The 17,341-nt window shown below is 32.3% G+C and overlaps 1 protein-coding gene across 8 annotated transcripts in view; it reads left to right on the forward strand.

The window, feature by feature from the left end:
- The window catches only part of LOC131958481 (serine/threonine-protein kinase BRSK2), a 171,271-nt gene that overhangs the window by 144,834 nt on the left and 9,096 nt on the right, over nt 1-17,341 (forward strand). For 3 of the 8 annotated variants that reach the window (XM_059323549.1, XM_059323550.1, XM_059323557.1), the window contains 9 exons: nt 4,695-4,763; nt 5,592-5,738; nt 5,969-6,003; nt 6,445-6,496; nt 8,961-9,073; nt 9,586-9,686; nt 10,813-10,864; nt 11,648-11,716; nt 13,051-13,328. In XM_059323549.1, the coding sequence (XP_059179532.1) occupies nt 4,695-4,763; nt 5,592-5,738; nt 5,969-6,003; nt 6,445-6,496; nt 8,961-9,073; nt 9,586-9,686; nt 10,813-10,864; nt 11,648-11,716; nt 13,051-13,328 (916 nt within the window). Of the gene's footprint in view, nt 1-4,694; nt 4,764-5,591; nt 5,739-5,968; nt 6,004-6,444; nt 6,497-7,405; nt 7,458-8,960; nt 9,074-9,585; nt 9,687-10,812; nt 10,865-11,647; nt 11,717-13,050; nt 13,329-17,341 lie in introns of all 8 variants that reach the window. The other 5 variants (XM_059323554.1, XM_059323553.1, XM_059323551.1 and 2 more) reach the window with 5 other exon arrangements.

Genomic DNA, 17,341 nt, shown 5'->3' on the forward strand with positions numbered 1-17,341 from the left:
TAACTATATATTTTCTATATAAGATATATGTTTTCTATTTCTTCCGGGAGAAGGCGATGGGTGTGCGCCCAGGTGGGGGAGGGGTGGAGGAAATGCTCCCACCCAGGATAGAAACTACATAAGCCTATTAGGACAGCAGTTTTTAAGTAAAATGTCCTGATGTTATATTTAGACACCTAGACCTAAATTTAGTATGGCCGAGTAGACACCAGAATGGCACACACAAAAGCGTCAATAAATTATGAATTAAAGACTAAAGGTTGCAAAAATCAATAAAGAATTGACTTAATTATCGGATAATTTTAATTGGACGTATGACAAAAAAAGTCTTTAAGTATTAAGTGCTTTTATCTTTAGCTCTAAAAGCTGATTCAATTTAAACTACAGATTTAATGAAGCGCAATGTGTACTCCATCAGCTAAGCTTTGCTCTAAAATATTAGCGTGTAATGGTCTCAAGATCCAGTGATTCATGTGTTGGGTCTGATTTCCGTCTTGTATGTCTCGCTAAAGCCAGTCTTCGTATCATTTGCTCTCCAGTCCCAGCGGTTTAAAAAAATACTTCTCTTTATCTTGCAACCATTAGCTTTGACGTTAAATATCTGTTTTCAATGAGTAAAACGTGCTGCCCTTCAATGCGATTTTTTAAACCCTGGATTCAAACGGGAATAAATTCGTTTTTTAAGCAAAATTTTAAAAAAAAACTGAAAGTCTATGATAATTTATAAATATTAGATTTAAATGTTCTAGAAAAAAAAAGGATTCTGAGTCCTGGCTAGGTTTTTAAATATGGAAGTATTTAACTATTTTAATGTTTTTTTAAGGGCAGTAGTTCTCAAATTGGGACTCGCAAATCTGGATGAGATCAAGTGTTTCATACCATTTCATAATTATATATATAGATCTGTGTAATAATTTATAAATATATACAATCACAATGTAGCCTTATAGACCTGCTGATTTTAAAAGGGGTAAAAATGTGTTATTGAGAAGATCATTAAAAAGCCATTAATCTTTACCTTGCTAACGTCATTATGATTTATAATGTATCGTTTAAGCCTATAATTTATCTTAAATTCAAAATTCAATGTGGATGTTTCAAATATATTACAACAGATTTTATTTTTAAAAATCTTAGTTCTAGCGTCGGTTTTGTAATATCTGGAACGAGTGATGGTTGGATGTTATAGATTTGACTCAACCGGTAAGGTGTGATCATCTTACAAACAGGATCCCGTTGGTGGAATGGTGTGCTGAGCAGAGTTTCTTCCAGGCATCTCTTCGGGGAGGGGGGGGGCTCTGCCCCCGCACCCCCAGCCCCCAACCCCGAAGAAAGTCTACCGCCCCCGAACGAAATGGAATTTATATAGAAAACATATACTTTTACCAGCGTCCGCCCATCGGAAAATGTTGTCCGACCCCCGGAAAATATCAAGTTTCCTCCCCCCCCCCCGGAGAAAAAAGTCTGGAAGAAACACTGGTGCTGAGTGTGACCATTATAGAGACATGATCACGTTAATGTGATGGTGTCAGGTGTGACCATCTTAGAAGCTGGATCACGTTGATGTGATGTTGTTGTGACCAGTGTTCCCTCTAAGCTGCGCGGTTGCGCGGCCGCGCATAGGTTTTGAACCTGCCGCGCAGTCATTTTGTAAAATACACATATCCTTGAATAAGACTTTTAGAACTCCTCCCACACAAAATACACTTTGCACACTAGCCTATATCACTTAGAGGGAATGTTGGTTTTGACCATCTTAGAAACACGATCACGTTGGTGGAATGTTGTGGGTGTGATAATCAGAGTTTCTTCCAGGCATCTCTTCGGTAAAAAATTTTACCGCCCCCCCCCCCCCCGAACGAAATGAAATTTATATAATTTATATAGAAAATATATACTTTTAACAGTGTCCGCCCCCCCCCCCCCCCCCGAAGAAAGTTTACCGCCCCCCCCCCCCCCCCCGAAGATTTCAAGTGCCCCCCCCCGGAGAAAAATATCTGGAAGAAACACTGGTGATAATCTTAGTAACACTTACTACCATGCACTCTGCGACAAAACCTGTATCCTACCCGGGCTCTACAGTAAGTGGCATCACGTGTAGGATGTAAGAAGTTTCACCTCATTCGTCGCTAAAAAAAAATCCACCCATGCACAAAGTCAGTCCACCAACTTTGTAACATGTATTATTAATTGTATTCACTATCCTGCAAATCAAACAGTGTGCGGTTAAGGAAGATGCAGAACAGTGATAATAAATGGGAAGGGGTGTGATTGACAAGGGGTGAATACGATACTTGGATTATTTATTTATTTATTTCCTTTTTTTGTGGGGGAGAATGGTGGTTGGTAATACACAAGGTGGTAAATGACCGGGGGCTAATGACGGGGGGGGGGGTAACTAATCGGTGTGGTTTATTCTAATCGGGAAACCCCAATGCCAAATTTGCGTCTTCAGTCATCTTCCTCCTCCTCTCCTCCTCCCCCCCCCTCCTGTCCCAACCAGAGGCGTAGCGACCCTTCCCGGCGCCCGGGGACAAACTTTCAATTTTTGCGCCCTTAGGGAGCAAATTTTTAATTTGCACCCCCCCCCCCCTCAAACAAACTTTTCGATTTGCACCCCCCCCCCCCTTCAAACTTTCGATTTGCACCTCCCCCCTCAAACTGCAAAAATGCAGCTAAAATGACATTTTAATTTATTTTTACAACCCATTTTGGCGCCCCGCTACGCCTCTGGTCGCAACCAATCAACGTTGGTCGAGTTGTATTTGAAGCTCAATAGGTGGACTGTACCAAAATGAAAGAACAGAAAGCTCCGAGAAAGAAAAAAAAAAGATTGGCGGCCATTAGTGACATCTTACGTCAGGGAGTTCCCTACAACACGGGCCAAGGGTCATGGACATGCGCACTGTGATCGACCATTCCCGTCAAGTCCCGTGAGCTCCGCCAAAGTTAAATGGTTAATCCATCATTCTTGAGGCGCCCCGTCGAGTTTTTTTCCCCAGTCAGCGTCGTGTTTCGTTCTTTTTAATTAAAATAAATTCAATTTAGTTGTGATCCTTTGATTCGGATTCGATTTGGATTTACAGTATTTCAGTTTACAAAACAACCTTTTGCTTACATTCTAGATTTCTTTTTTAAACACACACAATGTTAATTAAAATTCTGAATGAGTCTGATTTTTCTCTTACTTTCTTACCTTAGTCGCCTTCATTTGAGTTACTTTAATACAACCAAATTTCGCATGCCTTTTTGGTTTAGACCTACATACTATTTTTTTCATTGTTTGTTATATAAAACTGCTTATTTATAGTTTCACAACCTATTCTACACATTGGTGTACTTCGGTTGATATGATGTCTGGTTTGGTCAATATGTCAAGCCGTCTCTAAAGAACAATGAATTTTATTTAATTTTTGCTAATTTTACCATTTTTTTTTATTCGCCGGCTTGGCATTCAGCATTACTCAGAAGAAATTTATAAAGTGAAAGATTCACTTATCTCCTAATTATGTATAGGAATCCTATTAATATAGGAACTTCAGTTTTGAGAACCCCTGCGCCTGATGATATTAGTAACACTAACAAAGCAGATTCCCCCACGCCCAGCATTCATTGCGTGGCCTCTTTTAATCTACTAAAACGAGCTGTCTATCGGCTCACAGTCTCAGCAGTCTCCTCCCCTGGTCCTGACTCTGTCTAAGATTAGACGTCTCCAAATGCCGTCAAAGAAATTACAAAGCTATCTGCGGCGACCAGGGGCGTACACACGCTCGATAAGAAGGTTGGGTGCTGACATTTCGGCTCCAGTTATCTGGGGGATTAACTTGAATGTTTTCATGCGGCGGGCCTTATCGCCATTTCGTGAAAATTGATTACCTTTGAGAGACGAGTGGCCAACTCGCTCACATTTACGACTAGAATGGGAACTAGAATCTAGTTTTGTACTTACTTTTCCTAGGCCCATCTTATCTGGCTCGAGATTACCTATTAATAGAACGAGGATGACTCTAGTAAATCTACTTCTAAAGTTGAATATTTATTTTTATGCATGATAATCGGTACCGGAAAAAAAAAGAAAAGCGGGAAAAATGTAACGCGTGAAAATGCGCACTAAAAAGTCGCAACGTATGCGGTATTTACTATTTGCACATATTTCTTTGCGCGCAAATTTTCAAATGTGCGTTTTATTTTCTAGGTCCATAATTATTTTTGTGTATAAATTTTTATGTGCGGGTTTATTCTGTATGGGCGGGGATGGGGGGGGGGGACACCTTCCATTCCTTAAATGTCACTTACTTTATGATTTAAGAAGTTAATTTCAAAAACCTTTTTTTTTTTAAATAGCTTGGTGATTCCATTAACATAGTTGAACCTACTCAATATTATATGTCCAGTGCTCAACGTTCATATTGTATTCACACTACTAGATCTAGTTTGACTACTGATTTATTTATTTTTAATCTGAAACTCATTTGTTTAGATAATCTTATGCCTACTGAATTTTGTTTTTCTTTCAAATCAGACTGTCCATGTGGCAGATAAAGTAGAGTTCATCTGTTTCTCTAACCCCAGCAAATGAAGCCTTAATTGAAGTCCTAATTTAATTCAAAACTTTCATACTTTGCCATTCCACTTATTTGGTTAAACGCTAGTTATCTTTGCTGAATTTATTTTTATGTTGATTTTTTTCTCAGGGTGAAAAATATGATGGCAGAAAGGCTGATGTTTGGAGTTGTGGTGTCATTTTATATGCCCTTTTGGTGGTAAGTTTTAGTGAAATCTGACCACTTAATTATGCCTTATGACAGTTGAGAAATTTAAACTAAAAATAAAAATTGTTCAACTAATTATGGTAAAATTGTTATTCAGCATTTTTTATGTAACTAGATATCTAAGGAAAATTTGTGTAGATTAGAAGCAAGTTTCACCTGTAATTATTGCTAAAATGGGAGTGAAATGTGAGCTATTTACTTCAATTAGCACACTTACAATTTACTGGCCTTCAAACATTAAAGCAATCCAAAAGCTTAGACTTTTTAGAAAATTAATTATCTGATAGAAGAAGGTGCACTCATGTTTTATAAATTATTAAGTTCATATATATCGGAGAATATACCATTTAATGAAATATGTTATAATAATAGGTACTATGTCTTAGAAATAAACCTTAGTTGTCTTTTCTAAATTTAAGTTTGGGAAAATAGTTCAAGCTAAATATTAGAAATTAATTTTTATTATATTATAATAATAATTAGTATCCTTTTTTATATCTCAAAGCCAGTGGTTCTTAACCTATTTGGAGATACCGAACTCCACGAATCTCCCACATGCATTTACTGAACCCTTCTTATAATAGTTCTATCCTCTGCACTGACATAATCCTTCAGTGTCTTGACCTCTGACTGACAAACACCTCAGACTGAATCATTGAACTCCTAGGGTTTGATTGAACTCAAGTTAAGAACCACTTCTCTAAGCTAATATCCAAAATAAGAATTTAATCAATATTTTTATGGTGTTGAAATGCTAGAATCAGACTGGCCGGGTTAGCTACATTCCTCTATTAAGAAAATAATTATTTTATATTTTAGGGTGCTCTTCCATTTGATGATGACAATCTGAGGCAGCTATTAGAAAAAGTGAAAAAAGGTGTATTTCACATTCCGCATTTTGTACCAATGGACTGCCAGAATCTGTTACGAGGAATGATAGAGGTGGACTCAGAAAAGCGCTTGACGGTAAGTTTATATTAAAGAATATATGTCTTAGATAATTTATTTGTGTTATGATACTAATATATTTTTATAGTCATACTCAATAATCAGTTCACAGTGAGAAAATAATTATGTTAAAAAACTAAAATTAAAAAATTAAAATTAGTTTATGTTTTAATGTGGCTATTTTATAATTACAACAAAACACATATAGTTATATAAAATGTTTTGATTTTTTTTTCTGTTTTTTTTAGTTAGAAGAAGTTATGCGCCATGGTTGGGTCTTAGTGTAAGTATAAATTTCTGTTAATATGTGTTATCATTTTATTTTCCTTTTTTTATTTAGTTCCAGTAGTCTGCCTTGTTTGATATAATTTAATGTTATACAACATTTTTTTTTTATTGGTTGGTTTCCCTTTATGAATTTAATTCCATTCAATTTTTCTACATTTTCACATTGCTTAGTTTATTTAAAAAATACCAAATTGTTTTTATTGATTTTTATGAGAATAGTAACGCCTTCTTAGATTACAGGAAAAGTTCAAGATATTAAGATGCATACAGCTCATTTGGTGAAAAAAATGTATAAAAGAAAATATAAAATGATTTAGTAGAATGAATATGTTATATAGACAAAAACATTTTACTTTTAAAAATCTGGTACAGTAAATTCATTTTTAGTAGGCCTATTTGTACTTGAAAAAAAAAGAAGTTTTGGTTTTTATTCTAGGGGATCTAAGCAGGACTTAGAAGCAGAATTACCCATGATGCAAATTGTACAGGTACACGCTGCTGCTGCCTAGCTTTTTACTCACAAATTTTAGCCCAGTGCAGTGTGTCATGTGATTTGCCACCTTGGACTGTGAAATTGTTCATAACCTAATCACTGTTGTGTACCTTTTTTTAAATTTAGTTTTGTTTCCTTTTTTTTAAAAAAAAAATTGGTCTCATCTGTTGATTTTTTCTAACCATACATAGTTTTTTTTATTGAGTTTAATCACTACATATCGTTTGTGTTTGCCTGCTTCGTCATAAAATAATAGTCCATTTATTTAACATTGCTTGCTTACTTTTGCCTCTATTATCTAATAGAGAAGCATAATTGAGGGTAACGATATGTTTAGAAGGTTTATTGTCTCAAGAAAAAAAGAAACGGTTTAGTTTTCAAGTTGTGTAACTATTTGTAAAATAGAATACTGGATGAAAATGTAGTTTTTGGAATCAGTGTTAGATTGAAAGCCTGCTAAATTTTATTAGTTAGTTTAATTTTATGAAAAGCATAAGAATAAAATTATTTTTGATAATTCATTTTAAAATCGCTGTATCATGTTGTTTTTTATTTAGCCGTGAAAAAAATTTAATCTATGGATATACAATACATTTCAAATGTTGTGGGTGACTTTTAAATAGATTATAATTTTTTAAATGTTGTTTTTTTCAGCATAAACATGATACAGTGTTTAAAATGAGTCATCAATGAATTGCAATGCTTATTCATACTCCAGAATTTGATTTTTCCCTGTTTGATGCAGGTTTTAACTACAGCCTATTTAACAGCCCAAGTGCCCTTCACTAACATGATGCTATACTTCCTCTGCTTTCACAGCCATTTTTTCTTTTGTTTCCTTGCTGACATTTTGTTTTTGTTTCTTGTTTTTTTCCTCTATATTCCCGTGGTTTGTCTACCGTAGGGATACTGTTGGCCATATAGAATTAGAGCTCCCAGTGGCGCAAGTAGTTCAGGTGAATTTTTCTTTTCATTTCATTCATTCTAAAAACATCTAAATCCAAATAAAGCCATTTTTTAAATTGTAAATCTTTACAAATCACCTTTCTACACAATTATTTCTCATGTGTAAAAAAAAAAATTATTTATATATATGTATATATATATATATATGTTTATATATATATATATATATATATATATATATATATATATATATATATATATATATATATATATAGATAGATTATATATATATATATATATATATATATATATATATAGATTATATATATATTTATATACATATATATAGGTTATATATATATTTATAAACATATATATAGGTTATATATATATATATGCTATATATAATTATTTATTTTATGACACATCTAATTTAGTTGTGATTTTATTTTATTTTTACATACAAAGCTTTACTTAAACCACACCAAGCACTCTTGATTATTTAAAATGTTCCTTTTCAATTCTTTTTGATGTGAAATACCTCAAAAGAATATTCAAAATAATTTTCAAAGTTTCAATTAAAACATTATATCTTCTTATAAAAATGAGATTGTTTAATGCTGAATCTTGAAAATGATTTTTTAGGTTTAAAGACAAAATTAGATACCAAAAATTAGGTGAAAGAAATATTATCTGGTATTATAATTCAGTTTCTAATTATATATTAACACTAATATTTCATAGACTAAAAAACACTTTTAATTTACTTTTTTTTTTCTGCATGCTTGTGTGTTTACTAAATTTTCCCCATTTTCTGTTTGGTTTTTTTTTTTTTGCATGTTAGCAGCAAACATATTGGTTACTAATAAATGAATAATTTAACCATCTTAATTAATTAAAACCTAAACATTAAATAAAAATTTCTTAAAATATATTTGCTATTGCATAATTTTAAAAAATTGTAAAACAAACTATAAAATATTTTCTCAAACCCAAAAAAAAAACATAACAATGGCAATATCTTTATAATGTTAAAATATTACCTGGCTTCATATTTTACAAGAATAATATTCCTATGTTTAAACACCTCATTTAATAATCTCTCCCAATGTCTTTACTTATGTTCTTTTGCATATTTTTTACAGAACAGGATTAGAGAAAACCGCTATCATAGTTGCATCTTATAAACATTTAAGAATTCAAGCAGTTTGTTAAATCAATAATTCATAAAATACTCACTTTTCTTGTATAGTTACAATGTAACAGTTGAAACTAAACAAAAAATTTTAAATAAGTTTTTTTTAAAATTATTTTAGTTTACCTATTGCAAAGCTTGTTCAGGGAAATGTAATTTTATTTATCTTTTCATTCTCAACATGATAAAAATATAATTTTTTCTTACTATATTTACACTTATTGTGTAAACATTATGTATGGGTGTATGGTGAGACTGATAAAAAAAATTGACTAAAAGAGTATAAAACCATAAAATAAATGTCATAATTCTCCTCAGTGCTGCATGTTACTAATTTGTATTGTTTTCTTGAATGTAGACCTCCATTATTCCTACTGTAGAAGATTTGGACCCAGATGTCTTATCAACTATGAATTCATTGCAATGTTTCAAAGACAAAGAAAAGTTAGTGTCAGAGTTACTAAATGCAAAGTGAGTAAAGTTTTTGTACCATGACTACATTATTTTTTAATCCTTATTCCTTAAAGTGTTGAAGATATTTTTGAAACACTAAATAAAGTCTACATGATTCTGTTCTTTTTAGACTTGAAGGATTCTGAAATCCTTCATAAAATTTGACATGAACCTTTTATGTAGTAATTGTGTTCAATTGCTCAATGGAAAAAATTAGTAAAAAATTATTTAATATTTTTTTAATCAATCTGTAAAATCAATTAAAAAAAAATTTCCAAAAATACCAGCTGGAAAATACGTTATTATAGTTGATTTTTTTTTTTTCTGCTGCCCATATCTCTTTTAAAGGTCCAATTTAAGAACTTGGGTCAGGGTATTAGTTCTAGGGTCAGATCTATGGTTTAGACCATAATTAGGTGAAGGTTAGCAACACTAATAAAAAATAGCATTGAATATTTCTTGCCAGTTTTTATCAAGAACTGAAGAATGTGTTGTTGGTTAACGACCATTTTTATTTATATTTTTTTCAGACATAACACCGAAAAGGTTGTCTACTTTTTATTGTTAGACCGTAAACTCAGGAACCCCAGTGTTGAAGATGAAGTGGATGTACGGCACCGCTCAGAATCAGGTAAGAGCCACTCCACCAGTGAATCATCAGGACCTGGCGATGAACAAGGTAGTGTACCAGTGGCTATATGGGAGGCATTTGAGGTCCATTTTTTAAGTCCATTGCCCTACTGGGGTTAAATTTTTTAAGCTTAAGAATTTTTTTCAATATATTTTAAATTATGCTAAATTTTTAAAAATTACTTTTGTGGGGTTAAATTTTTTATATTAAAGAAATGTTTTAAAAATACAGAGGATTTTTTAATTTTTTTAAAAATTGTGCTAGCAGGGTTGAATTAAAAAGTATGTACAATAAAGTACCAAATATGTAGAAAAACTTTAATTTATGTTGATATAAGAAATAGATATGCATATTTCTTAACACCAAACATTAACTAAAATAAAGTTGAATATTACATATAATTTCTATTATTCAAATCCATTAATACCCGATAAAGTAAATAACATCCCCAGTAAATTGGACATTTTTAACTGAAACCAGTAAAACAAAAATTCATGAGACATCTAATGAACACAATTCTGCACACCAAAAATTATAGATCTAAAATTAATTGTAATAAATGTACTGTTTTAATACATGTAATAGAAGATCAATAATATTACTGGTACCTTTTTTAAATCTAAACCCAATAAATGTATGAATGGTGCCTCTCTACTGCCCAAAACCTGTTTCATTATAATCTATATTTTATGGCTTTTTTCCGCAATTCATTTCCCATTTACATCAATCACTTTTTGCTCTTTTATCCCTCGCCTTCACAGTTTATGTGCTTTAATATTATAAAATTAAACATTCTTTAAATATCTTTTCTGAAACCCATAATTATTTTTTTTATTTTGGCAACGAAATGGCATGATCAATGCTTTCTGTGTTGTTTAATTCCCAAATGGGCAAAGGGTTTAAAATGCCCAAATGTCTCCCACTATTTATGTTGTCTTTACTGAACAGTATTTATTTTTCTGTTCAACCATTATCTTAAAGTATCGGTATTGTTTTTTTAACGCTGAAATCAGCTTATTATGTGTTCATTTCCTAGATGTGTCCAAATTTTTTTCTGTTACATTTTTTAAAAACTGTTTTCACCAGAGATGAAAATATTATCATTTATTTGTGCAATTAATTACAGCTGATCCTCCACGTAAGCGTGTTGATGCAGTACAGTTTAGTGGCCAAGCAAGGTATGGTTATTCTCCTTCTACTCTTCTAATTTGTACTCATTATGTATATTTATTTTGTAACATGGTTTTAAAGGTAAAAAATTATTACATTCTTAACCAATGACAAAAATGTTAAACAAAATGTGTGTATCAAATTATTGCATATGTAATTTATAAACAAAACTGAGTGGAAAAAAGAATTTGTACACTTTTCTGATCAATGTTTATAAACAAAAAATGCAAATTTAACTGCTTGAACTGCTTGGCATTACTAACTTTAAAATCTTTTTTTTTATCTGCCGGATTTTATAAAGTAAACAAAATTTTACCTCACAAACTTATAATCTAAAACTAAATTTGATTTCATTAAATTCAATTACAATTTTCAAATTTTCTGGAAATTTTTTTTACTAAAAATAAATGAGAAAAATGAATAGTTATAAGCAATAACATGTACCTTTTTTAAAATATTTAGCAAACTTTTTTTTGTTTATAAATTGTTGGGTGTTACTGGTGGTAAATATTTTCCTCAAATTATAGCTGCCTAAGCCTGATTATACAAAATATTTTAAAGAAAAAGATACAAGTGACGGTTTAAAATTAGTTAAAAATCTTTTTGTTATTTTACTAACAACACTAATTACAACTTACAGATGATTGCCATTTTGAACTACATTTTAAGTAATAACTTGCCTGAACTAACATCCCCCCACATTTATAGCAATTTTTTTTTACTCTAATCCTGATACTAATCCGACATTCTTCTTTCTCCGAAACCATCTTTTATTGCATGGGCCAACTCAGATTATCACTAGGTAATATAAGTGAAGGATCACCTGTGGCATCCAGGCGAGCACTCAAGGTCCAACAAGTGTGAGTAACATACAATAACTGACCATCATATCACACAGCTTACTTGTTTTTATTTTTCTTTTTTTTTTCGTTCTTAATTGTAAAGTTGGACGGGATTTCTTTAAAACAATTAAGTATTACACGTTAACTTGTTATGTGACATATTTGCCATTGTTCATAACATTATTTAACAAATGTGAGTAACATGCATTTAGTGGCGTAGCGAGGTCGGGTGTCACCTGGTGCGGCACTTAATGGTGTCACCCCCCCCCCCCCCCAGAGGTGTAGCGACCCTTCCCGGGGACAAACTTTTAAATTTTTTATTTGCACCCCCTCCCCTCAAACTTTGGATTTGCACCCCCCACCCTCGAACTTTCGATTTGCACCCCTCCCTCAAGTTTTTCTCTATATATTTTGCTATTTTTTGCCTTGGTGTCACCACCCTAAATGGTGTCACCTGGTGCAATTCGCACCCCCGCCCCCCCCCCCCCCCCTGCTACGCCTCTGCATACAATAACTGACTATCAGAACACACAGCTCTAACTTGTTCCTGGCATTATTAAGGATTGTAAGATGAACTATATTTTATCAGATCACACAAATTTCTTACTTTCAGTTTTTAATTTCCTGAATGTTTTTGAAAGAACTATATTTTATCTGTTCACTGAAATGTTGGATAAAGATCTAGTAATATGATAGTTTAATTAATAGCCTTGAGTTGGTATTTTAAGTAAATAAGTAAACTCACTCTTTGCTTAACTTTTAAAGGATTTATTATTTCTATTTTTGAAAAATAGAACAACTTTAAATCTTTCAATAAAATTTGACCCTAAGTCTAAGTGAAAGTGCTATTTTTATTCTCAATTTGTAAAATTTAACCAGTGATTAGTGAATAAATCCATATTAACTTAGATCCTGGTCTAAGTCATGCTTCACCAAAATAAAGGGACAAAGAACTTAATGTATAATTTAGGAACCCCACATTATACAACCCACACCTTTTTAAACTACATTTTATTAAAACATTTTACTAACAGCTTCATGATTCAACAAATCTAATATTGCATGGTAACATTGTAGTCATTAATCTATTAACATTAACTAAACTAGTTAGAATAATGGACTATTAAAAATTACTACTCAAATATTATAAAATTTTTAGAAAGCATGGGTGTGTTATATTAACAAATCAGTATTATGCAACATTGTAGTAGGATTAGCAACAAATTTTAATTGATTATATAATTGGACTATAACTTTTTATGTTTTTCATTTTATATTTATTTTTTCATATATTTTGACTCCTTAAACATTGATGTTATAATTTTTAACTTGGGATTAATTTTTTCTGTCAGAAGAAAGGCAAGTTTAAGCGGGAGTCCTAGCTCTTCACCCCTGTCAAGTCCAAAACTTCCAAGGGCAGGACGCTCAACACCTTCGCACAGTCCCTCAGCCACGCCCCCTGGCTCCCCGTCTATACAGCCGCAGCCGTGGAAATCTAGAATACACAACACCATCAAGAACAGCTTCCTGGGGTCCCCAAGATTCCACCGGCGGAAAATGCAAGGTGAGGAGAGGGGGAGGGAAGGTTGGAAGGAACGCGACGGAAGCGGAGCATCCGGCTCTCGTGGAGGTACAAATATCAGTGGGGGTGGTCCAAATCACACCACTATTAGTGACCTTATCACAAATTTGTTGGTCCCCAATGATGGTGGTTATGGTAGTAATTTGTTTTCTAATGATTTTAACCACGGGAATAGCGGCCATGTTCATTCTCACCCGGCCGCAAGGGCGGGTTACTCTGGTAACCATAGCAGCAGCAGTAGTAGCAGCAGTACAAGCAGTGGTGGACACCCCAGCAGCCCACCGGACTACAAGGAGGTCATGGCGGCTAGAAATGGTTACGGTGTAGCGCCGCAACGTATGAATCATCAAAGTGGTCAGTCTAACCGGCAAGAGAATCCATTGAACAACAGAGACATTTTTAGCATCGGTGCCAGAGCTAGTGGTAGAGAGTGCCTGTCGCCGCCGGCATCACCGAATCTCAGCCTGCGGACAAATCACTCCATATTCAGGGATAGAGAAGGTGCGATTCATGGGTTGGTTCCTGTGACCACTCACCAATGCAGCCACGCAGCATCCCCACCTGCGTCTTCACCACCGGCAGCAGCCACAGGTCGCGGGAGTGAACAGATCCATTCAGCCACTGCCCTGAGGGATAGGGACTTCATCGGCAACAGGCCCAACCACGCCCCCTGCCACGGTGCCAATGGTAACACAGCAGTCTTGAAGGAAAGGGAGTACCTGTCAATGAGAAACAGTATTCTGGGATCCCCCAGATTCCATAGACGCAATATGCCAGGTAGGATTGTAGTGTTTTTGCATGGTGGCCTGCAGAATTCTCTTACTGATGAAAAGAGCTTCATCTTCACTGGCTTTTCTATCAAACCTGAATAGCATGTTTAAAATATACTTGAATACAAAGCAATTGGAAAACGGTTGCAGTATCTTTTTCTACATGTTAAAGGAATTGAGAAAACAAAAAACTGCCTTTTTTTTAATATAACAAAAACTCTTTTTTTCCCAACATTTGTTAAAAATAATAGCCTATAAACACGCAGTGATTTTCAAAATTTTCTTAGTCTTAATTACGATTACTCTATATCTGCAAAAAAAATTCCAAATCCTGTGACATTTTTTAAATTTTCCAGCAGAATTTCATATGCATATTTTTTTAAATTTCTGTTTTTCAAACAAATAATACCTAGCAATAAAAATTTTTGTAATTTTTTTTTTAAATGAGATCCTTTTTTTCCATACTTTATTTACTTGGCTCCTAGAAATTCTACTTGTTCAACTTTTTATTATACCCATTTGAATTTCCCATGTTATAGGATTCATAAATCTAATTTCCTGAGATCATTGATTTTGCCCAGTGGCATTCATAGAATAGACAAGCACAGCATAAAACTAAGGTTTTACATTACCTGTTTGCAGTTTTTTGTTCCTCTTATTTTTCCTTTACAGATGTATTTTTTAAAATACCACTACACTTTTTTCTGTATCATTCTTCTCCAAAGTTATAATTTTAATAGTTCTGATTCATTTAGTGTTCTGTATTTCCAAAACAATGTAACTTTCACATTAAAGCCTTCTTGTCTTAACATGTGAGATAAGTAATGTCATAGAATTATATTACAAATATTCAACATTTTCAACAAAAACAAAACATTTTTTAGCTCGTTAGTTTTTAATTTTTTGTAATTATAATTGTTCCTGAGTTATTGAATTTTAACATTGGATCATATTTTGACAACATTCTAGTGTATCAACCTGAGCCCATAGAAATGGACAATCTTGCAGGTGCAAATAATACAATTTTTTCCCCATTGATGGCATGAGTGTACGTGTGTGTGTAAATATCCACTATAACTGCATTGGACTGGTTTTGTATTGTTATCAATTCATATTTGAATGTTCTATTCTTTAGAAATAATATTATATTTAACCTCACAATGCAAGAATTTTGTTTTTTAAATATCTTTTAAAAACTACTAATTTTGTAATTTAAAAAAACAAAAAATAATTTAATAATATTAATTAATTAATAGAAATGATTGCATGATGAGCTAACCTTACTAACTAAAGTATGAGTGACTTTAGTTGTTACTAAAATAAATCAAAGTTATCGGGTTATATATTCAGAATGGTTAACATTAATGATAATTTTGTTTCAAAAAGCCTTTGACTTCATCGAACTTGTTTCTAACCAACTTCAAAAAGGAAATTCAAATTGAGCAAGCAATGTCCATCGGAGATTAGCTAATTAATATTTAATTACCTCATTTTGCTTTGAGAAAATTGATTCTTTCTATTTAAATTTTGAAAGCAATTACATTTATTGTATTAATCCTTATTTGGGCAAGATATTTTCAAATACTAAGGGGAGACAAATAGTAATTTAGGAGTTGATTGTGCTAATAATTGTCCATAGAGATGAACAAAGTGGGGCATTGATTATTTCATCTGTGTTTTCGTCAGGAACTCTATCATTGTGAGAAAGTATACTCTCATAGCAAAAATAATTAAAGAACACATTCTTGATGTGCTTTGTTTAAATAGAGAAAACCATAGTTCTTATTCTATGTACATCAAAAAAGAAACATATTACCACAATACCTTTACAGAATTGTGTGTATTAAATTGTGAATCATTGTTACGTATCATTAAGACATCAAATCTAATCCATCGTTAGTGCGGCATATTTCATGAGCTTTCTCCATTGAAAAAGGTTTCTTGATATTCTGTTTGTTATTCTCTCTTTGTCACAAACTGGATGAATGTCATTTCACTTTTTCTCATCTCATTATTCATGTGTCATGTTTGCTTTCATGCTTTACACATCCAAGTATAATGTTTTCTATTATTATAGGGATAATTTAAATAATTATTTTTTCATGTGTAATTTTGTATCATATCATTAGTATTCTTTTTAAGAAAATATAAATAACAATAAGTGATGACCGTTAACATTTTTTAAGAGCTTGTCCATTTGTATAACAATGAATAACCATTTATAAGTGGAATTCATTATTTAATTCATGTTGTTGTTTTTTTTTCTAAATATTTATTGGATATAAAATTTTCATACTAAATGTGATCGTGTAAGACGTGTTATTTTAATACATGTGTGGTAACTTCATATTCACATTTTGTTACATTTGAACTCTCACTTTGTACTGGAAAAATGTAACCCTCTAAGGCTGAAACTAGTATTATTGCTACTTTTCTTTTTTAATCTAAATATATCTTGTATAAAATATATAGATTTTTGAAAAATTAAGCTATGCATAAATACTTTTTTGAATGCCAAAGGGTTACTGAAACATCTAGAAATCAAAGTGTTATTCATCATATGATTGTAATCTTTTGTGTGACAGCTCTGTTTATCAGTCAGTTTATTGACCAGTAATATTACTAGCGTATGTTAACTACTAATTCCAGATCTGGAATTTTTTTATCGACCAGTAATATTACTAGTGTATGTTAATTACTAATTTCAAGTCTGGAAATTTTATTGACCAGTAATATTACTAGTGTATGTTAAGTACTAATTTCAGATCTGGAATTTTTATTGACCAATAATATTACTAGTGTATGTTAACTACTAATTTCAGATACTTTCATTTTGTCTAACAAAACACTTGGAACTGAAACAAACAAGGTTGATAACCCTCATTAAAACTGTATATTCTGCCTACATCCCACCAACAGCTGTAGAAATAATTAATCCTTTTAGTTTTACTTTAAAGTTTTTAATCAATTCATAGGACATTGAAATTTAATTTAATGAAGCATTTTTGAGTAACTAAAGAATGATTTAACTTACAGAATGAAGAACTAGAAGAAATCATTAAATTTCCACTGTTGTTTGTAAATGCACTTAACACTTGCATTTCTATACTCTAGGTTTGGCCAATCATTTGAGTCAATTGTCCTTGTTATTACTGGGAGCCAAACCTTCTCACAAATATAGTACTAATTACTGTCTGCATTTTACTGAAGCATCTAATTTATTAAAACACTAGTATTGTGATTACCTGCATTGAGCTAACTTACTTATCAGATTGTGAATTAACTTACCTG

Source organism: Physella acuta, unplaced genomic scaffold (assembly GCF_028476545.2).
Source record: "Physella acuta isolate Inbredline_101_S28 unplaced genomic scaffold, ASM2847654v3 ptg001329l, whole genome shotgun sequence".
Classification (NCBI taxonomy): domain Eukaryota; kingdom Metazoa; phylum Mollusca; class Gastropoda; family Physidae; genus Physella; species Physella acuta.